Source organism: Cercospora kikuchii (assembly GCF_019650295.1).
Source record: "Cercospora kikuchii DNA, contig_00006, whole genome shotgun sequence".
NCBI lineage: Eukaryota > Fungi > Ascomycota > Dothideomycetes > Mycosphaerellales > Mycosphaerellaceae > Cercospora > Cercospora kikuchii.
In genome coordinates this window covers 186,164-211,019 of record NW_025408587.1, presented here as the reverse complement: position 1 = coordinate 211,019, position 24,856 = coordinate 186,164, and the positions used below count along the sequence as shown (strand labels likewise).

Genomic DNA, 24,856 nt, shown 5'->3' with positions numbered 1-24,856 from the left:
TGTTTGGGCAGTGAATGCCTTCTTGTTGGCGTGCACCGTCACAAGTCTCATCTGCGCACACATTTCCAATCTATTCGGCCGGCGATCCGTGATGATTATCTCAATAACTCTGTTCGCTATCGGGAGTGCTTTCTGCGGTGCTGCGCCATCCACCGCGGTTTTGATACTCGGGCGTGCAATTCAGGGCATAGGAAGTGGTGGCATACTCACCATGTCTTCCTTGATTATGTGCGACATAGTGCCGGTCAGAGAGCGTGGCCTGTACAATGGCTTTATCAATGTAGCGTGGACAGTATGTGACACTCTTTCGCCTTGCCAATTCCTGCTGACTCTTGCGAGTAGGTAGCGACTGTGATCGGACCCTCAGTTGGGGGTGCGTTCACCCAGCATGTTTCCTGGAGATGGATGTTCTGGATCAATCTCCCAGCATCCGCCATTGCAATTGCGATTGCAGTCAGGTATCTTCGAGTCAAGCATCCATCCCAAGGCACGGTACGACAACGCTTGGCCAGTATTGACTGGTATGGCGGGATTCTCTTCACCGGATCGACGAGCTCCGTGCTTCTGGCGATAAGCTGGGCTGATAGTCGATATGAATGGTCGTCCTGGCGCGTCCTGCTCCCCTTACTGCTTGGTTTCCTCGGTATGGCCGGATTTGTCGTGTTCGAGGCAGCAAACATGAGCCGGAATGATGCTCTGATGCCTCTTCGAATCTTTGCAAATCGCACATCGGCCACTATCTTCGCCCTGACTTTCCTGCAGGCCATGCTGCTGTACTGGCTCATCTACTTCTTGGGTGTCTACAGCCAAGGAGTTCTGGCGGTGTCACCAATGCGAGCCGCTGTGTTGGCCCTTCCAACAAGTATCTTGACGGCCCCTGCTGGCATCTTAGCAGGGGTGATTGTTGCAAAAACAGGTCAATACCGGTTCTTCCATTTCGCGGGTTTTGGACTGCTAATGATCGGATTCGGCTTGCTTCTCCTTCTGGACCCCAGTTCTCCAATCAGTTATCTGCTCGGCTTCCAGGTTCCCTTCGCGCTGGGATTCGGCATCCTTCTTACGAGCTGTCTTCCAGCCGCTCTAGCGAGCCTTCCAGAAGATGATGTTGCTGCGGCAGTCGGATTTACCACATCTACACGCAATTTCGGGTACATGTGGGGTGTCGCCATCGCGGCTGCGATTTTCGAAGATCGCGTCGAATCCCTGTCGGATAGCATCTCCGACACTTCATTGAAACAGGCGCTATCGCATGGACAAGCATATTCAACCGCGACCAAAGCTTTCATGGACTCTTTGCGGGAGACGCCACAGGCGCTTGCTGTGGCCAAGGACGTTTTCGTCTCGAGCCTCTTGAGGGTCTGGCAAGTTGCGCTTGCTTTTGCTGGCGCAGGGTTCCTGCTTTGCTTCATTGTGCGCACTCTGCCCTTGCGCAAGACACTCCAGACGAAGTACGGTGTAGATTCGATGCGAGCGAGGAACAGCTCGAGCACCTGAAACCAGGGTTACTAATCTGATTACACGACACATGCCCCTGTCTGCTGCTTTCCTAGGATTGGCACTTCTTTCCATCCAGTGTGGCAGAAGTCTTTCTAAGCCAAGCCAAAGTCGACAGCTGCAGTACCACTGCGTAGCTTCTGAGTTGGCGAGTCGACGAAGAACCTGGAAGCCCGTCAAGATAGCACTTACCGCCATATTCTGCGGCGGCGAAAAAGGAGATTTGGATCATTGCATTGAGCCGAATCGTAGACCAAGACGCTCTGAGCCAAATTCCCCTGCTTATACCTAGTGAGACTCGAATCCGAACTTTCAAAATGGAATAATGTATCGCCCTATAGTTGCAGCACGGTGTTGCTCGTGGTTCGAGATGGATTCGCGCGGCACAGAACAGACATTGAAGACCTTGATGATGTTTCTGATTAGTTATCGTGTTTCTATCGAGAGCACTGCAGCGCTACGCCAGCGACTATGATTGCCCATTTCGCGGCTAGAAGGGCCTGGAATTTGCCCTCGTGTTCTTTAAAACTAGCACGGTCTCTTGATTTTCCATCAAGCAGGGATATCCTGCAGGTCCAAACGTCCCACGATATAGCCCTGGTAAGCGCGATGCCAGATCCCTCACCCTACCCATGCACAGCCCTAGAGCCATGTGCACACTTTGTCAGCTGAACTCGAGTATGTCGACAGACGAGTGCGTGCCCACGATACAATGCTGTATTCGCTGGAGGTTACATCTTTTCAAGCTGTGACGAGACACAATTGAGGGAACCTCATCGAGTCTTGAAATAACAATGGTCAAGGTTGCCGTCGCAGGAGGCACAGGCGGTCTTGGTCGTGAAGTCATCGACGCTCTACTCGCCAAAGACAAACACCAAGTTATCGTTTTGACGCGTCAGGTAACGTATTGGACGCATGGTCTGCCCTTCGTTCCACCCTGACAGGGCTATGCTTTAGGACGCGGCGCAAGTAACTTTACCGAACGGCGTACAAGCGATTCAAGTGGACTATAACCAGAAAAGTCAGATCGTTGATGCACTGCGAGGCGTTGAAACTGTCTTTTCTTTCATCATCACGGGAAAGGACCCTGGAAACGTTGCGCAAAAGAACCTGATCGATGCATGTGTGGAAGCCAAGGTCAAACGATTTGCACCTAGCGAGTGGGTAGGGTTGGTCTACCATGTTCTTTTTGCAGCGAGTTCGTCGTCCTATGGGACAGAACAGACAAGACAGTTCTGACGTTATGAAATCTTGCAGGGCGTCATCGACAGGAACTCCGTGGTATGCGGGAAAAGCAGCCATCGCAGCATATCTTGAGGAGATCAACGCTGAAAAGAAGGTAGGCCTCACGATCATCTGGAAACGTTGTCCATGCGGCTGACCAGAGTCTCCAATGTTGTAGGTTCTCGAGTACTGTAGATTCATGCCAGGCCTTGCCCTTGACTACCTCGCGTACCCGAAGCAGACCTGCAAACACTTCCCGAACCTTGGGATGCAAGTCGATTTCTTCAACTGCCGCGCAATCTTGCTCAAGGAAGACAATCCTGGCCGCTTTGGCCTGACGACAGTGAACGATATCGCCGCGGTTGCGGCTGAAGCAGTGGATTATGTAGGAGAGTGGCCTGTCGACGGCGGCATGCATTCCGTCATGTTGTCAGCACCCGAGCTAGTTGAGATTGGGGAACGGCTTAGAGGTAAAGTTGACAAGCAACGGCGCCGTTAACGTGACAAATGCTGATAATGAGTTTTGATCGTGCAGGCAAGAAGTTCGACATTGAGTACGTCACGCTGGCGCAGGCGCGAGCTGGTCGGCTTCCCACTTCTTGGGCCGCTGATTTCAATCATGCTGCCATACCAGAGCAATTCAGAGAGTCTTGGAGCCGTACATTCAACGCGAAAATCATGTATTCTGTTTACATGGGTGGCTATGCTGTCTCGGACACATGGAATCGTCTCTTGCCGGACTTTCATTTCACGAGTTTAGAGGAGTTCTTACAGAAGTACTACTAGCATGAGCAGCTGCTTGTTGGTCCGATCCTAGATTACAGCTCTTGCAATGCATGCACCGATGATACCTCACGTTCGTAGCAATGACAACATACAAACCAAAATATCCGCTACCTTAACCTCACAAAAGCCGTGACAAGCAAATCTCAAACCTACCAAAAAGAAGACAATCAATAGAGCCAATATACAGTCGTCAAGGCAAGGCTCGGACTATTGAATACCATCACGGCACACCACACCAGACAGCTGGCGGGATCGACAGTAGAATAGAGACAACCCGAGATCGAATGACGCAGCTCATCATGCTGGCCGTGCTCTAGACAGGCGGTCTCTTCCTCCTCTTTCACTCTTCCTGCCACCCGAGAGTCTTCGAGAGATGCGCTGCAAAGTTCTGCGCGCCGACAACTCTGTGCGTCACCAAGCATTCGTCGTAGCCATCCAAGACTTTGAAGGCACGGTGGCGATCTGCGGTCCGTATGATACTGAGGGCAGTGACAACTTGTTGTATCTACGGCAAAGAAAACAGAATCCAAGTTTCACTTTCGGAATTCTTATTTGTTTTTGGAGTTTTTACTTCTGGTGTTGATGCAAATATTATCAATTCGCAAGAATGACGTGCCCTCATACTTCATTCCTCATCCACAGGTGCCTTACCATCAAATCGTCAAATTCTCAAGGGGGCCCTACTCCGCCCTTCACTCCCAATGGCGGGCCTGTCCACTTATTCTGATCGCCATACGGGCAGCTTCAAACGAGGCCCGGAGTTTGATGAGTTCTTCCATTAGTCGCTCAGGTCTTTTCACCGATTCGTGAAAGTCTTCTTTCCGTGCTTGTATTTGTGTTCGATGTTGCGAAAGGCTTAGTCGACTAGATGCGGCACCTCCGGCCGCTGTATCAAGCGGGGACTTCTAGGCTCCGTTCGTCTGAGTTGGTGTCGTAGCGTCACCTGCGGAGGCCTGTTGAGCCTGTTGAATCTTGGTCGCTTGCTCGATTGCTGATTGGACGACTGCCTGCTCCTCAGGCCCAAGCATGCCGTACAGTTGCTGATAGAATTGAGGCTGGGCGGTGTGCATCGCTGTTATCTCGTCAGTATGCCGCTTCACGAAATTGCTACGTCGCACAAGCTGGGGTCTGAACTTACTCTCAAGCGTCGTCTTAAACAAACCATACGGCTCCATTGAGTCGAGTGGTGTCTCCAGTAGACTTTCCTCTTCGAGCTCATCATCACCTTCATCCTCACCAACGGCAGCATTGAACTTGCTCGCTTGTTGACTAAGGAAGTCGAGGTAGGCAGTGCTCTCGTCTTTGACATCAGTGCTCTCTTCTGTCTCCTCAGCTTCCCAATCTTCAGCCTCCCACTCCTCTTCTTCCTGCGCGATAGTCAGTACTGATACACAACGCAAGAACAAAAATGCATCTCACCTCTTCATCGTCGTCATAATCCCCAGAGAGGCCAAAGTCCTCTTCCCTCTGCGCCTCTTCTCGGTTCTTGAGGGCAGCAGGTAGGGTTTGGAAGAGTCGCACCACACCTTGCAGCAGTCTAGGCCAACCCGGTTGCACGCTCTGTGGTACCTCCTCCATTCTCAGTGACAGGAGGGCAGTGATAGCACCAATTGAGAGCTTCTTGTCATGCACTCGTGTGAAGCTGTCAATGCTGGAGAACCACAAGCTGAAGAACTTATTTGTCCAGCCATTCGCCTCAAGAACAGTAAGCGCAAGGCGAGGGTTGTAGTAGATGGCGTTGATAACCATCTCCATAAGATGAATCTTGTACGACTTCACCTTCAGGTCGTCATTCGTCAGAACGCCCATAGCGAGCGAGATGAACTCAGGAACGTAATTGTCGATGCCGGTTTTCAGGTTGAGCATGAGAATTTCAGCCAATTTGCAACCACATATCCTGTCCACTCCGCCGACCTTGTCATCCTTGAAGATAGTTCGAATCATGTCGACGATGGCGTCAAGGTATTGCGGTGTCTCCAGGAGTTGTCTCCAGCCGTAGTTGACAAAGTTCTCGAGCGCAGGCAGCATGTCTTCGAGATAGAGCTCAGCGCCAGATTTGAAAGTCCGGTGAATGAGCTCGAAAGCTTGCCACATCGTAGGAGAGATGACCTTGGCAGCGAAGGTGCAGCTGTCAATTATCTCGAACACCTCGTTGTACAAGTCATATAGCTTGTGCTCCAATGTGATCGTGATGACCGGCATGAGTATGGTTTCGAGGTGAGCTAGCACATCTGGCGTGCTCTCCAGAGTAAGGATAAGTGTGCCAATTGTCTGCAAGACACCGAGTGCTGTGATGCTCTTGTCGTCCAAAAAGTCGCCATAGCCATCCTCACCATCCTTGGATTGGTTGCGCTCGATGAGCTCGCGCACAATTCGGACATATGTATCCCTGAGTTGCTCACTAAGCGCCACAGCGAAAGGAGTGAGCTCCGCAGCGAATACCTCGACAAAGTCTTCCATGACATTCGCAAGGGCATCAACATCGACCTCGTTAGCAAGCTTCAGTAATTGTTGCATGATCTGTGGAATATTCTGCTGCATCATGATCCTGATAGGGTCATGTCGGATAAGTGGCTGAAGTGCGAGTGCAGCCTCGACACGGACGGGTAGACAGGGGTCGGCCATGGACTCCAGAATATTGCGATAGATGATGGAGAGGTTGTTGGCATCCTTGAAGTCGAGAGCCTCAAACTTCTCAAGGGTATCACATGCACGCGCTCTGAGGAAGCCATGAGGACTGCGGAACTCCGGGAAGACATGTCGCACAAAGAAGTATTCGACCTGGTCCGCGATAGGGCTCTTCTTGCCCAGGATGACGTTGGCGAGCGTCCCGATCATGCGCAAAGCACCCTCCTTCTCGCGCGGGCTCTTCTGGTCCTCCGGTGCGGCCTCGTATTTGTTGACAATGTTGTTGATGAATGAGAGGACCTCGAATGTCTGCTTTCGCCTTGCCTTGGTGAGAGTGACGAGGAAGTTGGTTGCCGCCACATCCGGTGCCGAAACTTCTTCGTAGAAATTGAGTTTGCGGTGCAGGTATTCCGCGGGCTCCTCCTCAAACTGCTCCAGATCCTCGTCTGTCTGGCACAGCACTGGAAAGAGCAGATGCTCGATAAGAATTGGCATGTGTGGCTTCAGGTGATCCCACATGGCCTTTGGCTTCACACACTCGTCCAAAAATCCGAGGGTGTAGGACAAGCACGGCTTGCTCAACCACACCTTCTTGCTGACCCACAGCTCAATCTGGCCAAGGTATCCCTTCAGAATTTCTGGCGCAAAAGTCGCAATGAAACTCTTTGCGACTGCGGAGTAGTCCTCGCCATTTCCCTTTTGCAAGCTCGCAGGATTTCCGTACCTCACGAACAGCCTGTTCAAATTGACGTATGCCCACTTCTTGCACTTCCACCAGTGATTAATCTCTCGCTCATCCAGATCCTCCATCATCGAGTTCGCAGGAGGTTCTTTGCTGACTACGCGCAGAAACAGTGTGCACCAGTCCACCATGGCCTGATGTGATCGCAGCTGTTGAGGAAGCTCGAAATATATGGCGTGCTTGTAGGCCTTGAGCACAGTCCTGAGCATCTCTCCCGCCTCGAGACTCTCTTCATTGACCAAGCTATTTCCGATGTTCAATAATTGCGGGAAGGTAGCCTCGACGATTTTGTCAAAATCGCCTCTGCTGTCGCCGAGTTTGAATCGGTAAGTGCGGCATATTGCCAGTAGACACTGCAGCCCGGCGAAGACGGAAGACACGTCTTGGGAGTGGAGAAGGTTGTTGGTAATATCGACGAAGTCGGGCCACTGCTTAGGGAAATCGTTGTGCAGGATCTTCTGCAGAGCGACTATGAGTTGGGGGCGGATGCCGGGGCTGGATTTGGCGAGGACGGGCACGAGTCGTTGTCGGACGGCGGCCTTTTCGTCGTCCTGGATGGACGATGTCGCAGGAATGGCATCTTCCGGCTTGGACCAGCCTTTGTTGACGCGGTTTTTGAAATAGATGGCGGCTGTTCATTGCGGGTCAGTGTCTTGCCGACGACTCATCACGCGACTCGATGATGTGCTACTCCCACGTACTGGACTGTCGAACTCCCGCATCTTGCTCAGCTTCGAGGATATTGAGTAGAGCATCGAGGAAGCCCGGAGTTTCTTCTGCCTGTTCGATAGATTGCCCGAGTCAGCTCACGCCATGCTGGTCTCACAGCTTCCCCGCCAGTGCGAGAGTAGTGAGTTGTCCGTGGAAATGTCACGCACCGACTTCAGCTCCGTCTCGGCCTGCCGCCTCACGTCGGCATCCGTGGTCAGCGTGGCCTGAATGCGCGTGCGAAGGGCGGCGGCGTCCATGTTGGCATATGGGCACAGCAGCGTCGGCGGGTGTGCTGTGGAGATCGCTCCCAAAAGTTTACAGAGCAGAACTTCCAAGCGGCATGTTTTGGAAAGGCGCGGGTCCACTCTTGCAGGGTCCGGCGGCGGAAAGCGCCAAGCCCCGCCCTCGAACGCGAGAAAAGGCAGTTGTTGACCAAGACGTGTTGCTGCTGCCGCAGCCCAACAACACCAACACTCACATTATTGTACAACTTCTCTTGGCTCGACTGCAACAACATCTCATCTGTCTCCCGCCATATTCCGATCGAGGCAGATCGTGGCAGACGGCACGAACGGTAGTGCAGGAAGGAACGCCTTTCGCGGGAACAACGTGTCACTCGCGTGGCAGCCCGATTGAAACATTCATTTATCATCACAATCATCGCCAGGACATCGAGCTGTAACACGTCTACTCGGGCACGCAGCCGTCCGGCGATAAGTTTCTCAAGCAACTACATCCTCATCTAACAAGCACACTTCCCCATGTAGTCCTCACATCAAGTCCCTTTCAATGAGCCACACTCGCTTCCTCAAACAGCACGTGTCCCACACTCCAATCCTCCAGCCCTAACCTCACAGCAAACGCCTACGCATATGCCTATTCAAGTACTGCATCACGTCAGAGGCTTCAAGATATGCGGAGACGTGCATGTGCTGCGGTACCACTATCCAAGACTCTTATCATCTCTATTTCGGTCACTTATTCCTTGTCAGCCACGAACTTACATAGGTCATGTGGCGGGATCGTCGGATCCTGAAGATGCAAATATGTGTTGTGTGACTCCAGGTGGGTATCGAAACCTGGCCCAGATGGACTTGAGGTAATGATAGATAAAGTGCATATGAGTGTACCATTCGTCAGGTATATCACATTACAGAATAGCAGCCATGACAGCCACAGCTCCCACCAAAACGGAAACCGTCGCACCCATCGGAGCACCACCAGTATATGGCACAGGCGTTGAACCTCCGGTCGTGCCATTACCACCACCAGTCGAGTTGCCTCCATCGAGGACCAGCTCCCAATCACCACCAGCCACATCGCTCGCCTCACCATCCACAAGGCTCACAACTGTCCCATCCGCACTCCTCAACCTGCCCTCCACGCCCGGCAGACTCACTCTTCCTGTCGTGCCTGGGGGCGTACTAAACCTGAACCCTTGCACCTCACCACTCTCACTCCCGTTAACCTGACTCTTGAATTCACCAACAGTCGTCTCAAACCCAGCATCAACAAAAGTCAGTCCTCCCAACCTAGGGCTCAACTCCCACGTCTCTCCACCTGCGGTCAAGATGTGGATACCCGCGACGTAGAACGTCAACGATGATGTCGGACCTGTCGCCCAGCCATGTGCATGCGACACGCGAGGATCGTTGGTGTAAGGCGCATAGTGCAATTCTCCCGTCTGCGAGTATCCTTCGATGAAAGTGGAGTTCGTCATGCGTGGGTCGTCGAGCATGAAGCCCCATTGCAGACGGATCAGATCGAGTGCTGCAGATGCGTTGTTGGCCAGGAAGTGGGTTTGCAGTTCGAAGCCGGAGATGAAGGGGGAGACTGCGTCGGCGGCTTCTGGGGCAGGAGCGCCGTAGGGACCCCACCGGGACTGGAGAGACTCGCTGATGCGTTGATTTTGCTCGGCAGAGAGGGTGATGTTGGAGACAACGGCCCAGGAATTCCCGTCTTGTGGAGCGAGGGTGGTGGTCTCGTTGTCAATGAAGAGGCCGAGGTCTTCGTTCCAGAGGAGTTCGTTGGCGACAGTCTTTATTCTGGAGGCCGTGCTGCTCCAGTTGGAAACCACAGCGTCATCCTCGTTGAGGGCTTCGGCCAAAAGGATGCTTTGTTGGAGAGTATAGTAGAGAATGGCGTTCGCTTCAATGTTGTGACCACCCATGCCAAACCGGAGCCAGTCGGCGGGAGAGGTGACGTTCATGAGGCCAGTAGAGTCGATGTTGGAGAGGGACCAGTCAATAGCACGTTTGTAGGCTGGCCATTTCTCTCGAGCATAGTCGAGATCGCCAGAATAGAGGTAGTAGTCGGCAACTCCAATCAAAGTGTAAAGATGGTAGGTGAAGGAGACCGCAGGAGGGAAGGGGGCGCCAGCGTATGGAAGCCGACCAGACTCATTCTGGCGCTGGAAGAGAGAATCAAGCGCATTGGCGACAGATACAAGGTCGTCGTACGATACGATAATGGCCGGCACAGCGATAGCCATATCGCCCGCCCAAACTAGACGATCACGCTTGGCTCCATCGACGAGAGCAGATGTGCCGTTTGTGATAGTATAGTTGGTGTACCACGGATTTGGCGGGGTCTCGTCTCCTTTTTGGGTTGAGTTGATCACGCCAATGAATGGCAAGGAATCGCCATACCTCGGGTCAATCTGTGTCATGTCAACGCGTGCTGCCCTGACCTGCAGAAATATCGCAACCTACTGTGCACAGCTGGTTTGTGTATGCTCCAGCATACCATACTCTGTTGACCAGCTCGTCGTTGGAATGAAAGTACCCGCTGTACTGGGCAATCTCGTCCTCGGCCACATGAGGCATTGCCGTGTAGTGCACTGTAACCTGTTCGACTTCCAGGTTACCAGTGGTGTTGTGGATCAGACTCAGATACTTGAAGCCGCCTCGGTTGTGACTTGGGTCAACAGTGTAGTTGCCAGGACCGGTAGGTTGGAACCAAAGCACCTCGTCAAGACCAGCATCTGCAGTAGCATCACTGCCCTCTCGAGTGATCCAAAGCGAACTCTCGGAGTACGCGATGCCGATGTATTGGTCCGGGTCGACATCTCCAATGACCAAGGTGGTGATGCCTCCAATGTTGATACCGAAGTCGTAGGTTACTGTCGAATCGTCCGTGAATGTCGCACCTCCCTCACCACCGACAAGGAGTGATTCTGCATCTTCGACTGTTCCGTTGACTTGGTAGACAGATCTGGGGCTGATGGTCCGTGATCTCGGGGCTAAGATGTATTCATCGTACTTCGCTGCGGCCAGTCCAGCAAGATATGCTGTGCTTAGTACTCGGAGCAGCATCCTGTCCGACGTAAAACAATTGCTCCAAGTTCAAGAAGAAGAGAATGAGAGACAATGGTGAGCAGTACTCACGACTCGTTTTATGCTTTTGGAGCTCGCTTAAAAGACGAGAAGCAGTACCGATCAGCCGCATATTTCGCGAGACTTTCACACCGTTCGCTTCTCGGTGGTGCCTGAGATACTCTCTCATCCTTGTTCGGATGCCTGCCCGGCATTCATGCCACGCGGAGTGGCGATGAGATTGTAGCATGTTTCGGTGGCCATCAACCCGCCTGCGGGCGAAGAGCCTGCATGTTGACAAGCCTGTCGTGCAGCCGTGCTTAGCGCGTCTTGCCTAGCGCGGCAAGGTTCCAACTACCGATCTTGAGTACAGAAGAATGTCGTTCAGTTGACAAGACTGGAGAAGCGGCTTCTCAGCGGAGTCCCGAACACTGTAATGAGAATTGATTGAGCATGGCACGCAAGTCTTTCTGCCGTTTACCGCATGCGTTTCAATGTCATGCTGTAAAATCTGGACGACTCAAAAACTGTGTCGATGAGGAGGTGAAGTCGTGCCTGACGATCAGTCCATCTGCCTCCACATCTTCCGTTGCGGGGCAAGCACGATCCGTCCAGGATCGGCCTTGGCTCGCTGCAAACTTCGCCCGAGGATGACTTCATGCGTACTCACAAGCCAAGCAGTGCAGGCCTTCGTCCATTGACAGCACTTTGCACAGGCCATCGAGTATTCGTGCCATGTCCGATTCGGTGGAAGAGATGCGAGTCGATCCCGCGCGGGCCAAGGTGCTCGTGGAAAACCTCGAACAGGTCGTGAAGCGCGTCGATGCTGTTCGAGGGAGTCGCGCGGTATGTGTAGAAAACAGAGGATTGCATGTGCAGAACTGACATGAAGCATAGGTCAGGGTGATCGCCGTCTCGAAGCTGAAACCTGCCACTGATATTCTGGCGCTACACCAGTCACCTCTGAAGCAGAGTGACTTCGGCGAGAACTACTCGGACGAGTTGACGAAGAAGGCGGGTCTGCTTCCGAGGTCGATCAGATGGCACATGATTGGAGGTCTGCAGACCAATAAGTGCAAGCCATTGGCTTCAGAGGTGCCAAACCTGTGGTGCGTGAGCAGTGTGGACACGGCAAAGAAGGCCAACGAGCTAGAGAAAGGCAGAAAGTCGCTCGCGGAGAAAGAGTCTTTGACGGAAAAGCTGCGGGTGCTGGTGCAAGTCAACACCTCAGGCGAGGAGAGCAAGAGCGGTGTTGAGCCGAAGGATGCGACTGAGCTCTGCAAACATGTGCGGGACCAGTGCCCGAGTTTGCAGTTGGCAGGGCTCATGACCATTGGCGCGATCGCGAGAAGTCAGGAGGCATCTTCGCCCGATGTGTTGAATGAGGACTTTGTCACGCTGAGAGACACGAGGGACAAAGTCGCCGGCGACCTTGGGATCGAGAAGGATGAGCTGAAGCTGAGCATGGGCATGAGCCAGGACTTTGAGGCTGCCATCTCTGCTGGAAGCGATGAAGTGAGAGTAGGCACGACCATCTTCGGTGACAGGCCGGCCAAAAAGGATGCCAAAATTCTGTGAGGATCACATAGACAGACCTCAAGACCACAGCAATGGAACTTCGTTTCACACAAAACGTCCAAGACGCGCACTGAACGGACGGATGCAAAAGGACGTGGCACAACTCACACAGAACAGCTACCAGCTGAGACCGAGGAGAACTGCCAATGGAGCAGTTGTTGGCGGTGCGCGAAGTTGCCTCCGATCGAGAACGTCGCTGTCGCTAAAAGTACGCCGCGCCGCTGCAAAAAGAATTCAAGCCAAACCCCTGGCTCGAACCTTGGACTACCAGAACATCAAACAAAACAGCAAAAAGATAGCCCGACGACTCTCCTGCGAGTCGGCAGACATCTTTTAAGGAACCAAGGATCACACTGGTACTCGGCATTTCCCAGTGTGCCTGCTGACCTACGACTGGGGCACCTTTCCTAAACCAATCCTGAAAGGTGGTACCGAGTCGATTTCATGAGTAAGCAGGATTGCAGCGGAGTTATATAGCTTTAAACTGAGGCGGCGGCGGTGCGGTGGCTGAGGGGTACGTGAATGGGGTGGGCTGGAGTTGATGGGGGGTCAATCAATATCGGTGGCGGGGCGGGGCGGATGCGACGGCGATAAGAGACGGGCAGCGAGGACGCCTTGGCGTGTTTGCTATTGCTGACGCGCGACCCTCACTTTCACCATTCATTGTCTTCTCATCACCGTCTGCTCGCGAGATCGCGCCGCACCAGAAGCGTCTGGCGCGAGACATCTCATCGGCATCGAGAGCATGGCGAGCAAGAAGCGCAAAGCGCCTTTGAACGAGAGCGACGGAGTCGCAACACGCAAAGCAAAGGTCAGTGATCGTCACCTTTAGTCGCGCTGCCGCGCTCAACACTAACACCACACAGGCTCCTCGCGCTTCGAAGCAGGCCACAGCCCCTGCTACAGCAGCCGAAACCACGATATTCACGCAAGTAGACGCGCCCCGTCAAGCTGTCTTCAATACCGCCGAGCTTCTCGAGAACATCATTCTGCAGCTTCCTGTCAAATCGGTGTACAGCGCATACCGTGTTTGTACTCAATGGAAAGCTCTGGTCAATACCTCGAAGGCAATCAAAGAGAAGCTTTTCCTCCTCTCCGCGACCCCGAGGAAAGTCTGGGAATTCAAGGAAGCACTTACATTCACAATCGCAAGAATCTTTCCAGCGCCCGACGATACCGAACTCAGTGAGTTGCCGGATGAGGCGAGCATCAAGTCCCGTACGTTCCTTCAGCCTGTGAAGCTTCATCCTCTACTGGTTCTCATGAATCATTTCAAGGATTCGGCTGCTGACAGGCTCAATGCTCGAACGCCCGAGCGAGTCAGCGCAACACTTGGAAGGAAAGTGCGCATGTTAGCAAGATCGCTGAATGCGCCGTCGGCACTCGGTTCTACCTTCACAGGCCAGAGCCCGGTACTGGATGCATTCATTACTGACCCGCCATGCAAGGTTGTCAGGGTCATTCAACACTGGCTAGTCAAGAGCAGAGCAGCCGGATGGACCAGGCGTGATACCGTGGATTGTGTGGTCCGGTCTGAAGACGGAATCACGTTCAGAGACATCATCACTTCAATGCATCAGTGCGGCAGACGTTTTCGCGAGGCAGCAGGAGAACCATCGGATGCACTGGAGCTTTCGATGGAAGATATTCTGCAAAAGTATCAAGACAAGGGGTACCACATCGTGAGAAGAGATCCTAAGGTCACGGTGGAACTCTGTTCGAACGTCGTACCCAGTGAGCGATTGTGGCAACTGATGCAGCGAGTGGCCCTCCTGTGACAAGCTCAACATATGGCAACATGGTATGGCAGCCTGCTCTACTTGGAAGCTCTGTATGATGGTTGAGACACAGTCATGGATTAGGCCACAGCCGAGAAGGAGCCGCAGCATGCTAGTGGAGAAGAACGATTGTCGATCGCAGGACATGGAGCTACTTGCATGCAGGGACACGTTGCTTGTCCGTAGCTATCATGATCACATGTCACAGAATACTCGAGCTCATATACTTGAGCGTGAGAACGTCGTAGTCAGCCGGTCGTTGCTCAGACAGAGACATTATAAGAGTAGGCACAAACACGGAATGCAAGATTATGCTCAATCAATTGCAGCAGAGGTTTAACTTGCCCTATCGCGGTGTATTTCACTCGCAAAAGCTGTCATGCACTTTGCTCGCAAGAAGTGCTTTGCGAAACGTTTCAAAGCGCCGTTTTGCTCAGCTGGTCATCCAGCCAACTGCCATGATCACTCCCACAACAACCTTCCAAGCACTCCCGCTCAACCTCTCTGCCCCTCCAAACAACGCAAACGTATTACACTCCTCTTCCCCTCCCCCATTGAACCGATCCAATGGATTAGCTACAATAAAGCTCTTGATCCCAATACTCGCTCGATTACACTGACCCTCCTCAGGACTGACACAAGAAATCCTGTACCAATCCTCATCACGTCGCTTGTCAGGGTTGTACAAGTGCGTGCAGTTTGGCCCAGAGAAGAGTGTTATTCGCCGGGCGGCCGTGTTTTCCTGGACATCAGTCTCGCCGGCTCCGGCCGCCAGCACGAGTTGTTCATAGAAGATGTTGGAATAGTTTTTTGACGCATCGTACGCGGCTTGGTTGGTGAGATTATAGTAGAAGGGGTCCAGATCCGGGTATTTGATGTTGTCCGGTAGACGATCTGTCTGGTTTATGATGCCTGAGGAGTTCGGGCTTTGTGTGAGTGAGGCGAGGTCGAAGCAGTGGTTCACGAGCGGAACGCCGGAAATTGAGATTGTGAAACCTTGTTGGTCTGTAACATTCGAAGGGCTAGCGCATGTACTGAGGGTGTCCGGGGAGAATGTCACAGCGAGGTTGTCCGATTGTGCTTGGGCAGTCTTCAAGAGCAGGCCGGCAAGGTTAACCAAGATCAGCGCTGAGAGTCTTCTTGTAGCAAGAGTCCGGGCCTCCATGGTACGTGCTAGCTCTTGAACTGCGAGTGCGACAATTCCTTCGAGTTTTTGGTTGTAAACGGGGAGCTGGAGTACTGGAATGTTGACAATAGTCTTCTTTACATGCGCGGATGTGGCACAGTATGTTTCTGAGCATACGACGACGTCGGCCAAGGCAAAGATCAGAGTGCAATATGTGCTAGCTCTCTCCTGCGGGCGTACCAGGCTATGATCAGCGGAGCAGCCAAGAGCACGAAGCTGGGCGTGAAACATGCGCTGTCATAAAAGGCATGATTCGCGACAAATAAGCGCGGTCCAACAAGAGCTCTTGATGATTCTGCGCCGCAATACTGCTTCGATACGAATGCACTGACGATCTTGGCTGCTTGGGCGGCGAAGGTTTGCTATTGCGCTCTAAAGGATGCAGCTGGCTTGCTTTGTTCGAAAGTTTCTTATTTCTGCGCCGCTTCTGTGCGCTATTAGGCGCTGCGGAGGACAGGCTTGCGAGCCGGTCAGTGAGCGGCAGAATGCAATCTTTCTCTCATGCCGGGTCATTTATCGATGAGTTGTCGATGGCCGTGCCTCGAGTGAAGGCCTGGACTGTGCTGCCCGCTCAACATCATCCGGTGGTGTTGCGTGGAGTGTGAGCTGAAGTGCTAGGCAAGCATACTGAACTATCCAAGCGCTCGCAATCAGCACGGCCCCCTGAGCTAGATCAAAGTCCCGTCCGTGTGCGGCTGGTGACCATGCCTAAACCGAGTGCCTACCGAGAAGGCGCGCATGCCAAGGATTGATTCAAGAAGGTGTGTTGATCGCGCCGAACCTTGAACATGAAAACAAACTTTAATTTCACTGCTACTGTGGTGCTACTAGCGTTGCTCTCGCCCAGACCGAATCCCAAGCATATGAAGCTGCAGACTCGACAAGAAATTTAGTCACGCGGGACAGACAGCGAAAATTCCCTAGTCACTGGTTGAATGCGACGCCAAGGTCGATGGAACCTCCGAGCAAGGCTCGCGGACTAGCTGTGATTGCTTCAGTACATGTGCATCAGCCCAGCAGTCAGCGGACTTACGATCCACGGCACTCGAACTGCGGTTCTGGACGTCCAAAAGGCTGGCAACGACCTTTGCAAGTGCCCCTGTAGCCACCCTCGGTCTCGTTGGCGAAGCAATTATCAGCACATTCAGCGCCTAAAACGTGTGAGCAATGGTCCAGCACGTGTGAGCAATGGTCCAGCGTACAGGCACGTGAAAGGGACCTACCGAAGTCGTAGATCTTGCCGACGTTTCCCTCCACCCCATTGATGCACTCCGGAACATCGTTCTGTCTAGGCTCAACACTATGTCTGGCCAGCACAGAGAGTCCGGTGAAGCCGAGAATGAGGAGCACTGTGTTTGGGAACTGCATTGCTGTAGCCTGTGAATGAGGTTGTGATGTAGAAGTCGCGAGTCGACGCTGGTTCAAGATGCACTTGTGCTACGTGACTACGAGCCTGGTAGACGAACATATATACCGTGTGCCACGCTCCCTGCTCCAGGGGATGCATCGATCTTCATGGTCTTTGGAGTACGGATCGAACGATGGATGGAACAAACATCGAGCAGACATAGGTATCCAACTATCGAAAGCTTGCTGAATACTGGGCATCGATTCCTTCACAAGCAAACATGCTATGCCGAACGACGTGAAGTTGGCTGGGAATGCGTGAAGACATGACACAGCATGCGTGGAGGTATGAACGCCAGATGGTAACCACTGCATGGAGAATGTCGGCCCGGACCGGTAGCTTCGTGCTATGCATCCAGCGCTGGACATCATTGCTGCGCCGCTGAATAGCATAGATAGCAAAGCGACTTGGCTGCTTATAGTTTTCACGGATCCAGCTGATGACCAAACTCAGAAATATCCCGAGGACCTTGAATGGATGCTGCGCCGCCAGCAAGCATATTGAGGGAATCGAATCGAGACGATCGCATGTTACGTTGCAGTGCAGTGGACACGCAGCTAGCTGGCAAATTGTGCAGAAGCCTCTGGAGCGAGAACGGCTGTGACACTCAACGGCGATGGCCTTACTGGTATGTATTGAAGGTGAAAATGTCGACTGTGGCTCTGGGCTCGGAGGATTAGCAGCGGCGTCCAAGCAGGGTCATATCATGCAATACCAGCGTAGCATACAATCAGACATTGTAGATGGATTGGTCGTCCTGCCCGGTTGACTTGGCGCAGCAGACCTTCCTTTGACGCCGGTCTACGCTAAAACAACTGTGTGACATGGATCATACTCCTACGTGTTGGTGAAGGAGCTCCTTTCAGATCGGTCGATGATCTCTCAAGGACAATCTTGATCCATGCCGCTGCCAGTTCGAGCGCCGAGCGCGCAACAAGCGTCGTATGCCTTGGCCGAACATGCACTGCTACGGCTGATCAGGCGGGGTGTGCTGTGCCGTGCCTCTGTCATGTGGTCGTAGCATCGTAGCGCCATGGATATGATCAACATCGATGATGCTCAGGAAGACCGACACTCGTAATTGCTTTTTGGGGCCATGGCCTCGTTCAGGCGCTTGACTTGAGCTTCGTAGCGTCCCGCCGCTCAGAATGGCCGTTAACCTTTGCTTAGGCTACGAGCGAACGAGTGCATGGAGGGGCAAGCGCAAGGATATAAAGCCTTTTTGATATCACCCTGCTGGAGGATTGTAGAGCAGCACTCGACACCTCATTCCCAAGCAATTCACGAGCACATTTCCCATTGCTTCTCGATCATGGCTCCGATCATGGCACCCAACATGGCCCTCAGCATTCTCTGCCTTCTTCCAAGCCTCACGTTCGGACTGAGCACTGACGATAAGGTCGCCACCAGCCTTGATCGGAGACAAGTTGGCGCCATCGAGGCACTTGGTGCCATCGGTACCGGCCTAGGTATTATCGACTTCATCAAGTCGAATTTCGCTCCAGAGGCGGAGCCTGAAGGCACCATCGTGACCATCAAAGCTGGAAGATCGGATCCTGGAGACAATCCAAATGATCTGGTAAGTTGCAACCGATTTGATCTTGCGCATGCCACTGACGAGCCGTAGAATGGCACTATTTCCGCCGCATTTGGATATAACTCGGGCAACCAGTTCATTGGACAGTCTTCCGGAACTTTCGTTGATAACGGAGGCGTTGCGAAAGTTGTTATTGACCAGAGAGTGTCGGGTCAGCAGGCAACGTTCGTCTCTCTTGCAGCTGGAAACGACGGGATCTGTATATCCTGGATCGCGGTCGGCTTCGTCGACGATACGGAGGGTGGCGCTTGGACTGGAGACATCGGAAAGGAGTGTGGCCAACGTTGGACTTTTGGAAAGGAGTCAGCTGGTACCATTCCAAATGGCGGAGGAGAATATGTACCGCACTGTGAGTCATTTTTGAAGTTTCTCCCCTGCCGCTTCGCCGCTCAGACTGACCGATTAATAGGTACCTGGCTGGACTCTGACTTTACTGACGGGACAATGAGTGCCTCGATGAAGTTCAGGACCCGAGCATACGGGGCAGATGTGCGTGCGACCCTCGAGGGCGGGAGGGCCTGCCAGTCGACGATATTTGGAAGAGATGAAGGCCCTATCGGAGGTGTGATCATTTGAACTCGTGATTGTGGCCGTGACTGATCTGCAACAGCACAACCAGCTAAACGAGACGTGCCCGAAAGGCCGCAGTGGCTCGTCGATGAGCTCGTCATCTCGAGCATCCCGGGCCAAACCGCAGAGGAGCTTTGCAGCTCTGAGACATCCTGGGGTGAAGACTTCATCGGCGTCGACGGCAAGTTCTGTGACATGGGCATTAAGCAACTAATCCCACTGTGCTCTGAACAGGACGTCGACGGCTGCATCGACATTGCTGAGGCAGACAAAACGCTATCAAGACGCAGTAGTGTGGCGAGACGCCAGCTCAAGATCGCCCACAAGACATACAAGAAAGTGACGCGCGTCAGCTTGTAGTTGACCACGAAAGAGCGGAAGACTTACTGACGGTGCTCATATTGAAGCTGATGGAGTGTGGGTGCGAGATGGCTTGTCTTGGAAGAGCACTGCAAATTTGTGCAAAGCGGTCGTTACTGGAAAATTTGTCCTCGTCTGTTAGACCAATTATGCAATGTTGACTTACGCCCAGCGCAGCATTCGAAACTTCCTTGCTTCTTGTTTGCTCTTGAAGGTTACCTGCATTTCGTAGCCATGTTGACCCTCTACAGGTGTAGGCACGCGCTCTGCCTTCGACTGTAAACATGTGTAAGTCTAAAGATTGCTGGCATACAAGAAAATCATGCACATCAATGACCTGAGCCGTGTTGTAAGTGGACGAAAGATCATGCTCGGCCTCTTGAACGAGGCACTGTCTAGAAAGCTCGGCTGGCCACCGTGCGCACTCATCGATCTGGAGCCAGGATTCGGGAAACAGTTCGGTGAATGTTCGAGGCTATTGTGTCAGTCGCTCTCTGGAGCTACCAAAGGCCAATGCTACTGTTTCAGGCGTTCAGCCTGTAGATCTTCCTGGGCATCCTTCAACAAAAAGCTGCATCCATGTCAATATGTGCCGTATCGAGCTCGCAACGGCGTCACTTACTTATACCACCAGATCGTTGGACCTACTGTCCCGAGATGCCACAGCGCATGCGCATCTACCATGCCCTTCCAAGGTGGGAAATCGAAGAGCTCTAGACTCATTGCAAAAATGATCCAGAACACGATCAGTCCAGGCCAAGCAGCCCACAGCCTTCCAACCTTCCTGAATCTCGAGATCGAGAACCATGTCCACATCACATTCTGGATCAGCCCAACAACCACATTCGCTGCCATGTTGTAGGTGTAGTCAAATCGGATAAACGTGAGATATCCGACATGGCATAGGTACAACGTGACGCACAGCAATGTCCACATTCGCACGACTGTGCCCGTCTTGTTGCCAAAAATGTCCTTGCGATCGAGTCGAAAGATCCTTATTGGTGTGTAGAACATCCCATACATGACACTCGCTCCTGCTGCAAAGTAGTCCAATTTCTCGGTGACGTTGCTGTCGCGTGTATGGAAGATCATGCTGAAGATCCAACTAGCAAGACCGAAGTATCCAAAGCCCAAGTAGTATTTCCTCAGAGCATATCGAGCTGGTATCTGCTCCCTGATCTTGCTAATGCCATGCTGGTGCGCGAGGAAGTTGAGAAGGGAGAAGAGGACGGAGGCAGGCTCTTGCATGCCGAACAGGCGGTAGAAGGGCCATTTGCCGTGAAATTGGACTATCGGCGAGAGGTATGGAGGGTCGCGGCTTAGTCGTTGGTCGGTAACGATGTGTTGGCATGCATAGTCGCATTCGGAAGGACAGGTCCAGAAGAGGAGGCGATGGAGAAGGGCTGGAAGATGGTTGCATTAGAGATCTTCGCAATCAGTTGGCGTGAAGGTATACTTACAGATGCTAGGCCCATCCGCGCCACAATTGGCTTCTATACAGTCCTATGTCGTCGCCTCTCAGCGTCTGCTTCTTAGAGCACACAATCATGTCTCTTCTTACTTCCACACATTGCTTGAACTCTGGCAGACGATCGCCTAAGCTAGCCGTTGCTATGCCCGAGAAGAGGAGGATGATGCAGACTGATGGCAGCCATAATCGGCTCGAAATGTGTCGTCGCATTGTGGCATATCTGGCTGCGGCATTGCTCGACGTTGCACCAAGTCCCTCGCGCCTCTTGCCCTGCCAAGCCAACGACATTGGCGAACTCAAACCTTCACTTCACCTCTCATCCCACTTCTTCAGAACCTTGCGTCAAGCAATCGCAAGACCAGGACAAACTCGACGCGCCATCGAGCAGCCAGTCTGAAGTCTGCGTCCGAGTTGTTGGCGCTGAGAGACCACATATACTTCTGGCCGCGCAGCCGTGAGCGCGTCATTTTCGCGTCTTGGGTGGAATAATAGTGGCATCACAGTAAGTGGTAAGTTGTCCATTGAGGTAACTAAAGCTAAGTATTCTCGCTGTTCTTTTTTCTCTTAGCATCATGACTTCACTAAGATCCGCTCGGCGAAGTGGTCCGCGGAGGAGGTATACCGTGGACGCTTTCGAGGGCATAGAAGAACTTCAGTCTGAGAAGGAGTCTGGCGAGGAGGGCCTGGTCAACGATGACGACGAATTGGATCAAGACGATGCGGACTCTTTTCACACTGGTGCTGGGTCACCAGAGCCAAGCGACGATGACATGTCAGAAATCGTGGAACTCGGAGCTGTGGAAGAGGTGGAGGACGACCTCGATAGCAATGCTGGAGAGCGCGACCTCGATAGCAATGCTGGAGAGCGCGACCTCGATGACAACATTTCCATCGCTGAAGAACCCCACGCAGGGCCTCCAATTTTAACAAAGCTGCAGAAACGCAAGTTGAAGCGGTCCCGCCCAGCAGAAGACGTGGCCTACACAAGAGGCGTTCTTGACAATGCCGAAATTCACAATCGTATGTCAAAACTTCGGAGGAGACTGCATTACTTTGGACCCACCAAGGACGACTGGGAAACGCTTCTCAGAACGAGGACGAAGTGGGGCTTGGAGGCCTGCTTCCCAAGCCGGAAACCCAAGAAGGACGATACTGGTGGATTTGCTTTCACTGCAGCATACGAACGCGAAATGGTCAAAGCTGAGGCGAATTGGAGGTGGTATCACAAGGATGGAGGCAAAGAGGCATTCGTAGCGCGCCTCGTCGTCACCGGTCTGACCGAAGATGAGGCGCAAGAGTATCTGCCACAAAACACGAATGGCGTGAGATGTGTGGCCATGGGCGGCATCGAAGGGCAGAAGCTACATCGATTGCAGCCGGGACAGTTCCTTCCGCTCGCGCAGCCATTCGAGAAAGTTCCACCTCCTGGACAGCAATGGCAGGAGAATCTTCCAAATGATTACAAGACTGGCTATCTCCTCAATCTAGGTGCAAAGATTCAGAGCATAGATTGGGCTCCAAGCCAGTTTGGATCTAAACATTATCTGGCCGTTTCTGTCCTGCCGAAACGCGATCCACCGCGATCCGCGCCAGCATTCTCGCCACAGCCTGACTACAAGTCGAGCATACAAATCTGGGAATTCACAGCCGATAAGACGGGGCATATCGCAAAGGCCGCGCCGCCAAGGCTGTGCAAAGTGATCTGCATGGCCGTCGGGGACATCAAAACGCTCAAATGGTGTCCCGTGCCAGCCAAAGAGACTGCAGTGATGGGGTTCCTCGCATTCATATCAGGCGATGGCGCTGCCAGAGTCCTCGGAGTTGGCAAGCCACCACCAGATGACTCCACAGGATATGTACTGGTGGAGAAGTGCGCCTTCGAAGTTCGACCTCCAAACACTGTGTGCTCAAGCCTCACTTGGCTCAGCTCGACCCGAATAGCAGTCGCCTGTGCCAATGGATGCGTAGGTATCTGGGACATTGCTGAATCACTTCGATCGTCCAAAAACAATCCTCGCCCGGTATTGTACGGTAGTCTAAGCACTTCCTACATCATGGATATCTCCTCCGGATGGCCTGGCTTCCCTCACATGCTCATGACGACATCAATGAACGGCTTCGAGACACTTACCGATCTATCGAAACCGCATCCTTTCGGCCCAAGCAGTACAACGCTCTCTGCACGAAGTCGCATTGGACAGCCAGTCATACTGTGGCACGAATTCGTCAAGAGCGCAGTAAGTGCTGAGGACAATCAGATCGTGAGGGCCTATCCTCTCAGAAGATGGTTTGGGACAATTGGCTTGACGAAGTGCAAGAGCCATGTCTCGTGCATTGCCGTCAGCCAATGTCACCCATTCATTCTGACCGGCACTGTGGGCGGAGAAGTTTCTGGCACGAATCCGATACGACGCGTTGCAGACGGTGGCAAGAGTACACTCTGGTCTCAGACGTGGTTTTCTCACGAGTGGAGACGACCTACGGAGGAAGAGGCCGCTGCTTCTGCTGACGATGACAACCCAAGCGATATTGATGACAAGGCTTTCATTGGAAAAGTTGGTCTTGCTCGATTCGTGGAGGGCTTCAAAGCAGAAAAGATCACGCTGCAGAACGTGATTGGTGCGCCTTCATCAAATGCAAGAAACGGAATCCTGTACACTACGATTTATGAGGAGAAGACTGCGGTTACGGCAGTGGCTTGGAACCCGAATTTGCAGGTCGCTGGATGGGCTGCGGCTGGTATGGCGGACGGACTGTTGAGAGTGGAAGATATCGCTGGTTGAGAAACATCTGGTGTTTGGTCGTCGTCGTGGTGCTCCATGTTCCATGATACAACATCTCGCCATATTTCTCCCACACCTGTGCACATTCGATGCTACTCTCGCCCAGCTGATCGTACAAATCCTTCTCGAAGCGAGATCGAGGCTGTACGATGCTACAGCCGTCCCAGACTCAATGTGAGATGGATATCAGCAGTTCTCCTACCCGCATTTACATATAGCGCCGCCTCTTCCTGTGAGTTCACATTTTGCGGAACAACCTTTGTCCTTGCACTGCAAATAATTCAGCAACCACCAACATCTGCAGGCATGATTGGAGCGTGGCAAGACCTACGTAACTGTTGCATGAACTTTCGCAGTTTATCACTTGATAAAATAGTTGTTCCGGAGGTGGTTTACACAATGTTGGAGTTGAGGGATTTTCTCCTGGGCAAGATCGACTCGAGCCGGGGCCGCCTGGACATGTATTGCCTTGTGGTCGTGCGAGTACGAGAGATATGTAGAGTATGAGTAAGGTGTGGATAGAAGCGTGCATTGTCGGCTCGATTCGTGTATGCGAAGGAATTGATTTGCTCGAAGGATGGACGCCCATTCGGCCTGCAGAGCGTGCTTCTCCTCAGTTTTATAATGCATACTCGCTCGAGACCAAGATATTGGCCGCCAAATATAGAAGACAAATCTGGCTCATTGGCACGACTTTGTGACACACCAGAGGCAATAGATGTAAGGTAGACCTTTGCTAGTTCGACTTGGTCTGAGGCGGAGCGAATAGGCTGCTGTGAGTAGGAAGTCCGTTTGCTTAGGGCACTTCGTATTCTGTCGCAAGATCTACGTTAGTCGATGATGCCTGATAGACTCTGTTCGAGACTAGATAGACCGTCTTGTCGTCGGGGCTCGGACACGGTAAGGGTTGATTTAGGGCCCGAATTCAACTCTAAGGCACAGCTACTGGTGTCCGGAGAAGACCATCTCCCACAACCGGTTGCGTCCTAGACTGCCGTATCTTTGTATCTGCGCTTCCAATCAATTCCAGGTCTGGCCGTGGCTCCACGGCTAGGACGTACGCCGCGAGACACAGGACGACAATGCAAAATGTCACGCTACCACAGTATGTAACATTCGTAAGCCTATAAAGGTAAACGCATCGCAGCACTCGAGTCTAGCATAACAGTATACCTAACTTAAGGCTGGACTTCTTATCTGTGCTGTTTCGGGTCTGCATCTTTCAG

General features: G+C 52.7%; 11 protein-coding genes across 11 annotated transcripts; 6 read left to right on the top strand and 5 right to left on the bottom strand.

Moving 5' to 3' along the window:
* Positions 1-211: 211 nt before the first annotated feature.
* On the top strand, positions 212-1,494 carry CKM354_000902500 (uncharacterized protein; the record flags this gene model as incomplete). The annotated part of the gene is made up of 2 exons (XM_044804429.1): positions 212-292; positions 343-1,494. 2 exons carry the CDS (start codon positions 212-214, stop codon positions 1,492-1,494), a joined length of 1,233 nt encoding a protein of 410 aa, XP_044660364.1.
* A 794-nt stretch (positions 1,495-2,288) lies between these two features.
* Positions 2,289-3,504, top strand: CKM354_000902400 (uncharacterized protein; the record flags this gene model as incomplete). Its single annotated transcript, XM_044804428.1, has 5 exons — positions 2,289-2,393; positions 2,452-2,663; positions 2,752-2,833; positions 2,897-3,188; positions 3,254-3,504. The coding sequence occupies 5 exons, from the start codon at positions 2,289-2,291 to the stop codon at positions 3,502-3,504; spliced, it is 942 nt and encodes a 313-aa protein (XP_044660363.1).
* A 905-nt stretch (positions 3,505-4,409) lies between these two features.
* On the bottom strand, positions 4,410-7,842 carry CKM354_000902300 (uncharacterized protein; the record flags this gene model as incomplete). Its single annotated transcript, XM_044804427.1, has 5 exons — positions 4,410-4,576; positions 4,643-4,871; positions 4,924-7,505; positions 7,576-7,654; positions 7,753-7,842. 5 exons carry the CDS (start codon positions 7,840-7,842, stop codon positions 4,410-4,412), a joined length of 3,147 nt encoding a protein of 1,048 aa, XP_044660362.1.
* Positions 7,843-8,735: 893 nt separating this feature from the next.
* On the bottom strand, positions 8,736-10,899 carry CKM354_000902200 (uncharacterized protein; the record flags this gene model as incomplete). The annotated part of the gene is made up of 2 exons (XM_044804426.1): positions 8,736-10,244; positions 10,297-10,899. The coding sequence occupies 2 exons, from the start codon at positions 10,897-10,899 to the stop codon at positions 8,736-8,738; spliced, it is 2,112 nt and encodes a 703-aa protein (XP_044660361.1).
* Positions 10,900-11,634: 735 nt separating this feature from the next.
* On the top strand, positions 11,635-12,477 carry CKM354_000902100 (uncharacterized protein; the record flags this gene model as incomplete). The annotated part of the gene is made up of 2 exons (XM_044804425.1): positions 11,635-11,745; positions 11,797-12,477. The coding sequence occupies 2 exons, from the start codon at positions 11,635-11,637 to the stop codon at positions 12,475-12,477; spliced, it is 792 nt and encodes a 263-aa protein (XP_044660360.1).
* A 745-nt stretch (positions 12,478-13,222) lies between these two features.
* CKM354_000902000 (uncharacterized protein) lies at positions 13,223-14,255 on the top strand (the record flags this gene model as incomplete). The annotated part of the gene is made up of 2 exons (XM_044804424.1): positions 13,223-13,288; positions 13,344-14,255. 2 exons carry the CDS (start codon positions 13,223-13,225, stop codon positions 14,253-14,255), a joined length of 978 nt encoding a protein of 325 aa, XP_044660359.1.
* A 433-nt stretch (positions 14,256-14,688) lies between these two features.
* Positions 14,689-15,420, bottom strand: CKM354_000901900 (uncharacterized protein; the record flags this gene model as incomplete). Its single annotated transcript, XM_044804423.1, has 1 exon — positions 14,689-15,420. One exon carries the CDS (start codon positions 15,418-15,420, stop codon positions 14,689-14,691), a length of 732 nt encoding a protein of 243 aa, XP_044660358.1.
* A 945-nt stretch (positions 15,421-16,365) lies between these two features.
* CKM354_000901800 (uncharacterized protein) lies at positions 16,366-16,809 on the bottom strand (the record flags this gene model as incomplete). Its single annotated transcript, XM_044804422.1, has 3 exons — positions 16,366-16,420; positions 16,475-16,592; positions 16,665-16,809. The coding sequence occupies 3 exons, from the start codon at positions 16,807-16,809 to the stop codon at positions 16,366-16,368; spliced, it is 318 nt and encodes a 105-aa protein (XP_044660357.1).
* A 1,352-nt stretch (positions 16,810-18,161) lies between these two features.
* Positions 18,162-19,376, top strand: CKM354_000901700 (uncharacterized protein; the record flags this gene model as incomplete). Its single annotated transcript, XM_044804421.1, has 4 exons — positions 18,162-18,428; positions 18,477-18,795; positions 18,856-19,008; positions 19,057-19,376. The coding sequence occupies 4 exons, from the start codon at positions 18,162-18,164 to the stop codon at positions 19,374-19,376; spliced, it is 1,059 nt and encodes a 352-aa protein (XP_044660356.1).
* Positions 19,377-19,892: 516 nt separating this feature from the next.
* Positions 19,893-21,135, bottom strand: CKM354_000901600 (uncharacterized protein; the record flags this gene model as incomplete). The annotated part of the gene is made up of 4 exons (XM_044804420.1): positions 19,893-19,947; positions 19,999-20,779; positions 20,837-20,879; positions 20,938-21,135. The coding sequence occupies 4 exons, from the start codon at positions 21,133-21,135 to the stop codon at positions 19,893-19,895; spliced, it is 1,077 nt and encodes a 358-aa protein (XP_044660355.1).
* A 284-nt stretch (positions 21,136-21,419) lies between these two features.
* Positions 21,420-23,630, top strand: CKM354_000901500 (uncharacterized protein; the record flags this gene model as incomplete). The annotated part of the gene is made up of 1 exon (XM_044804419.1): positions 21,420-23,630. The coding sequence occupies one exon, from the start codon at positions 21,420-21,422 to the stop codon at positions 23,628-23,630; it is 2,211 nt and encodes a 736-aa protein (XP_044660354.1).
* Between the last annotated feature and the right edge of the window lie 1,226 nt (positions 23,631-24,856).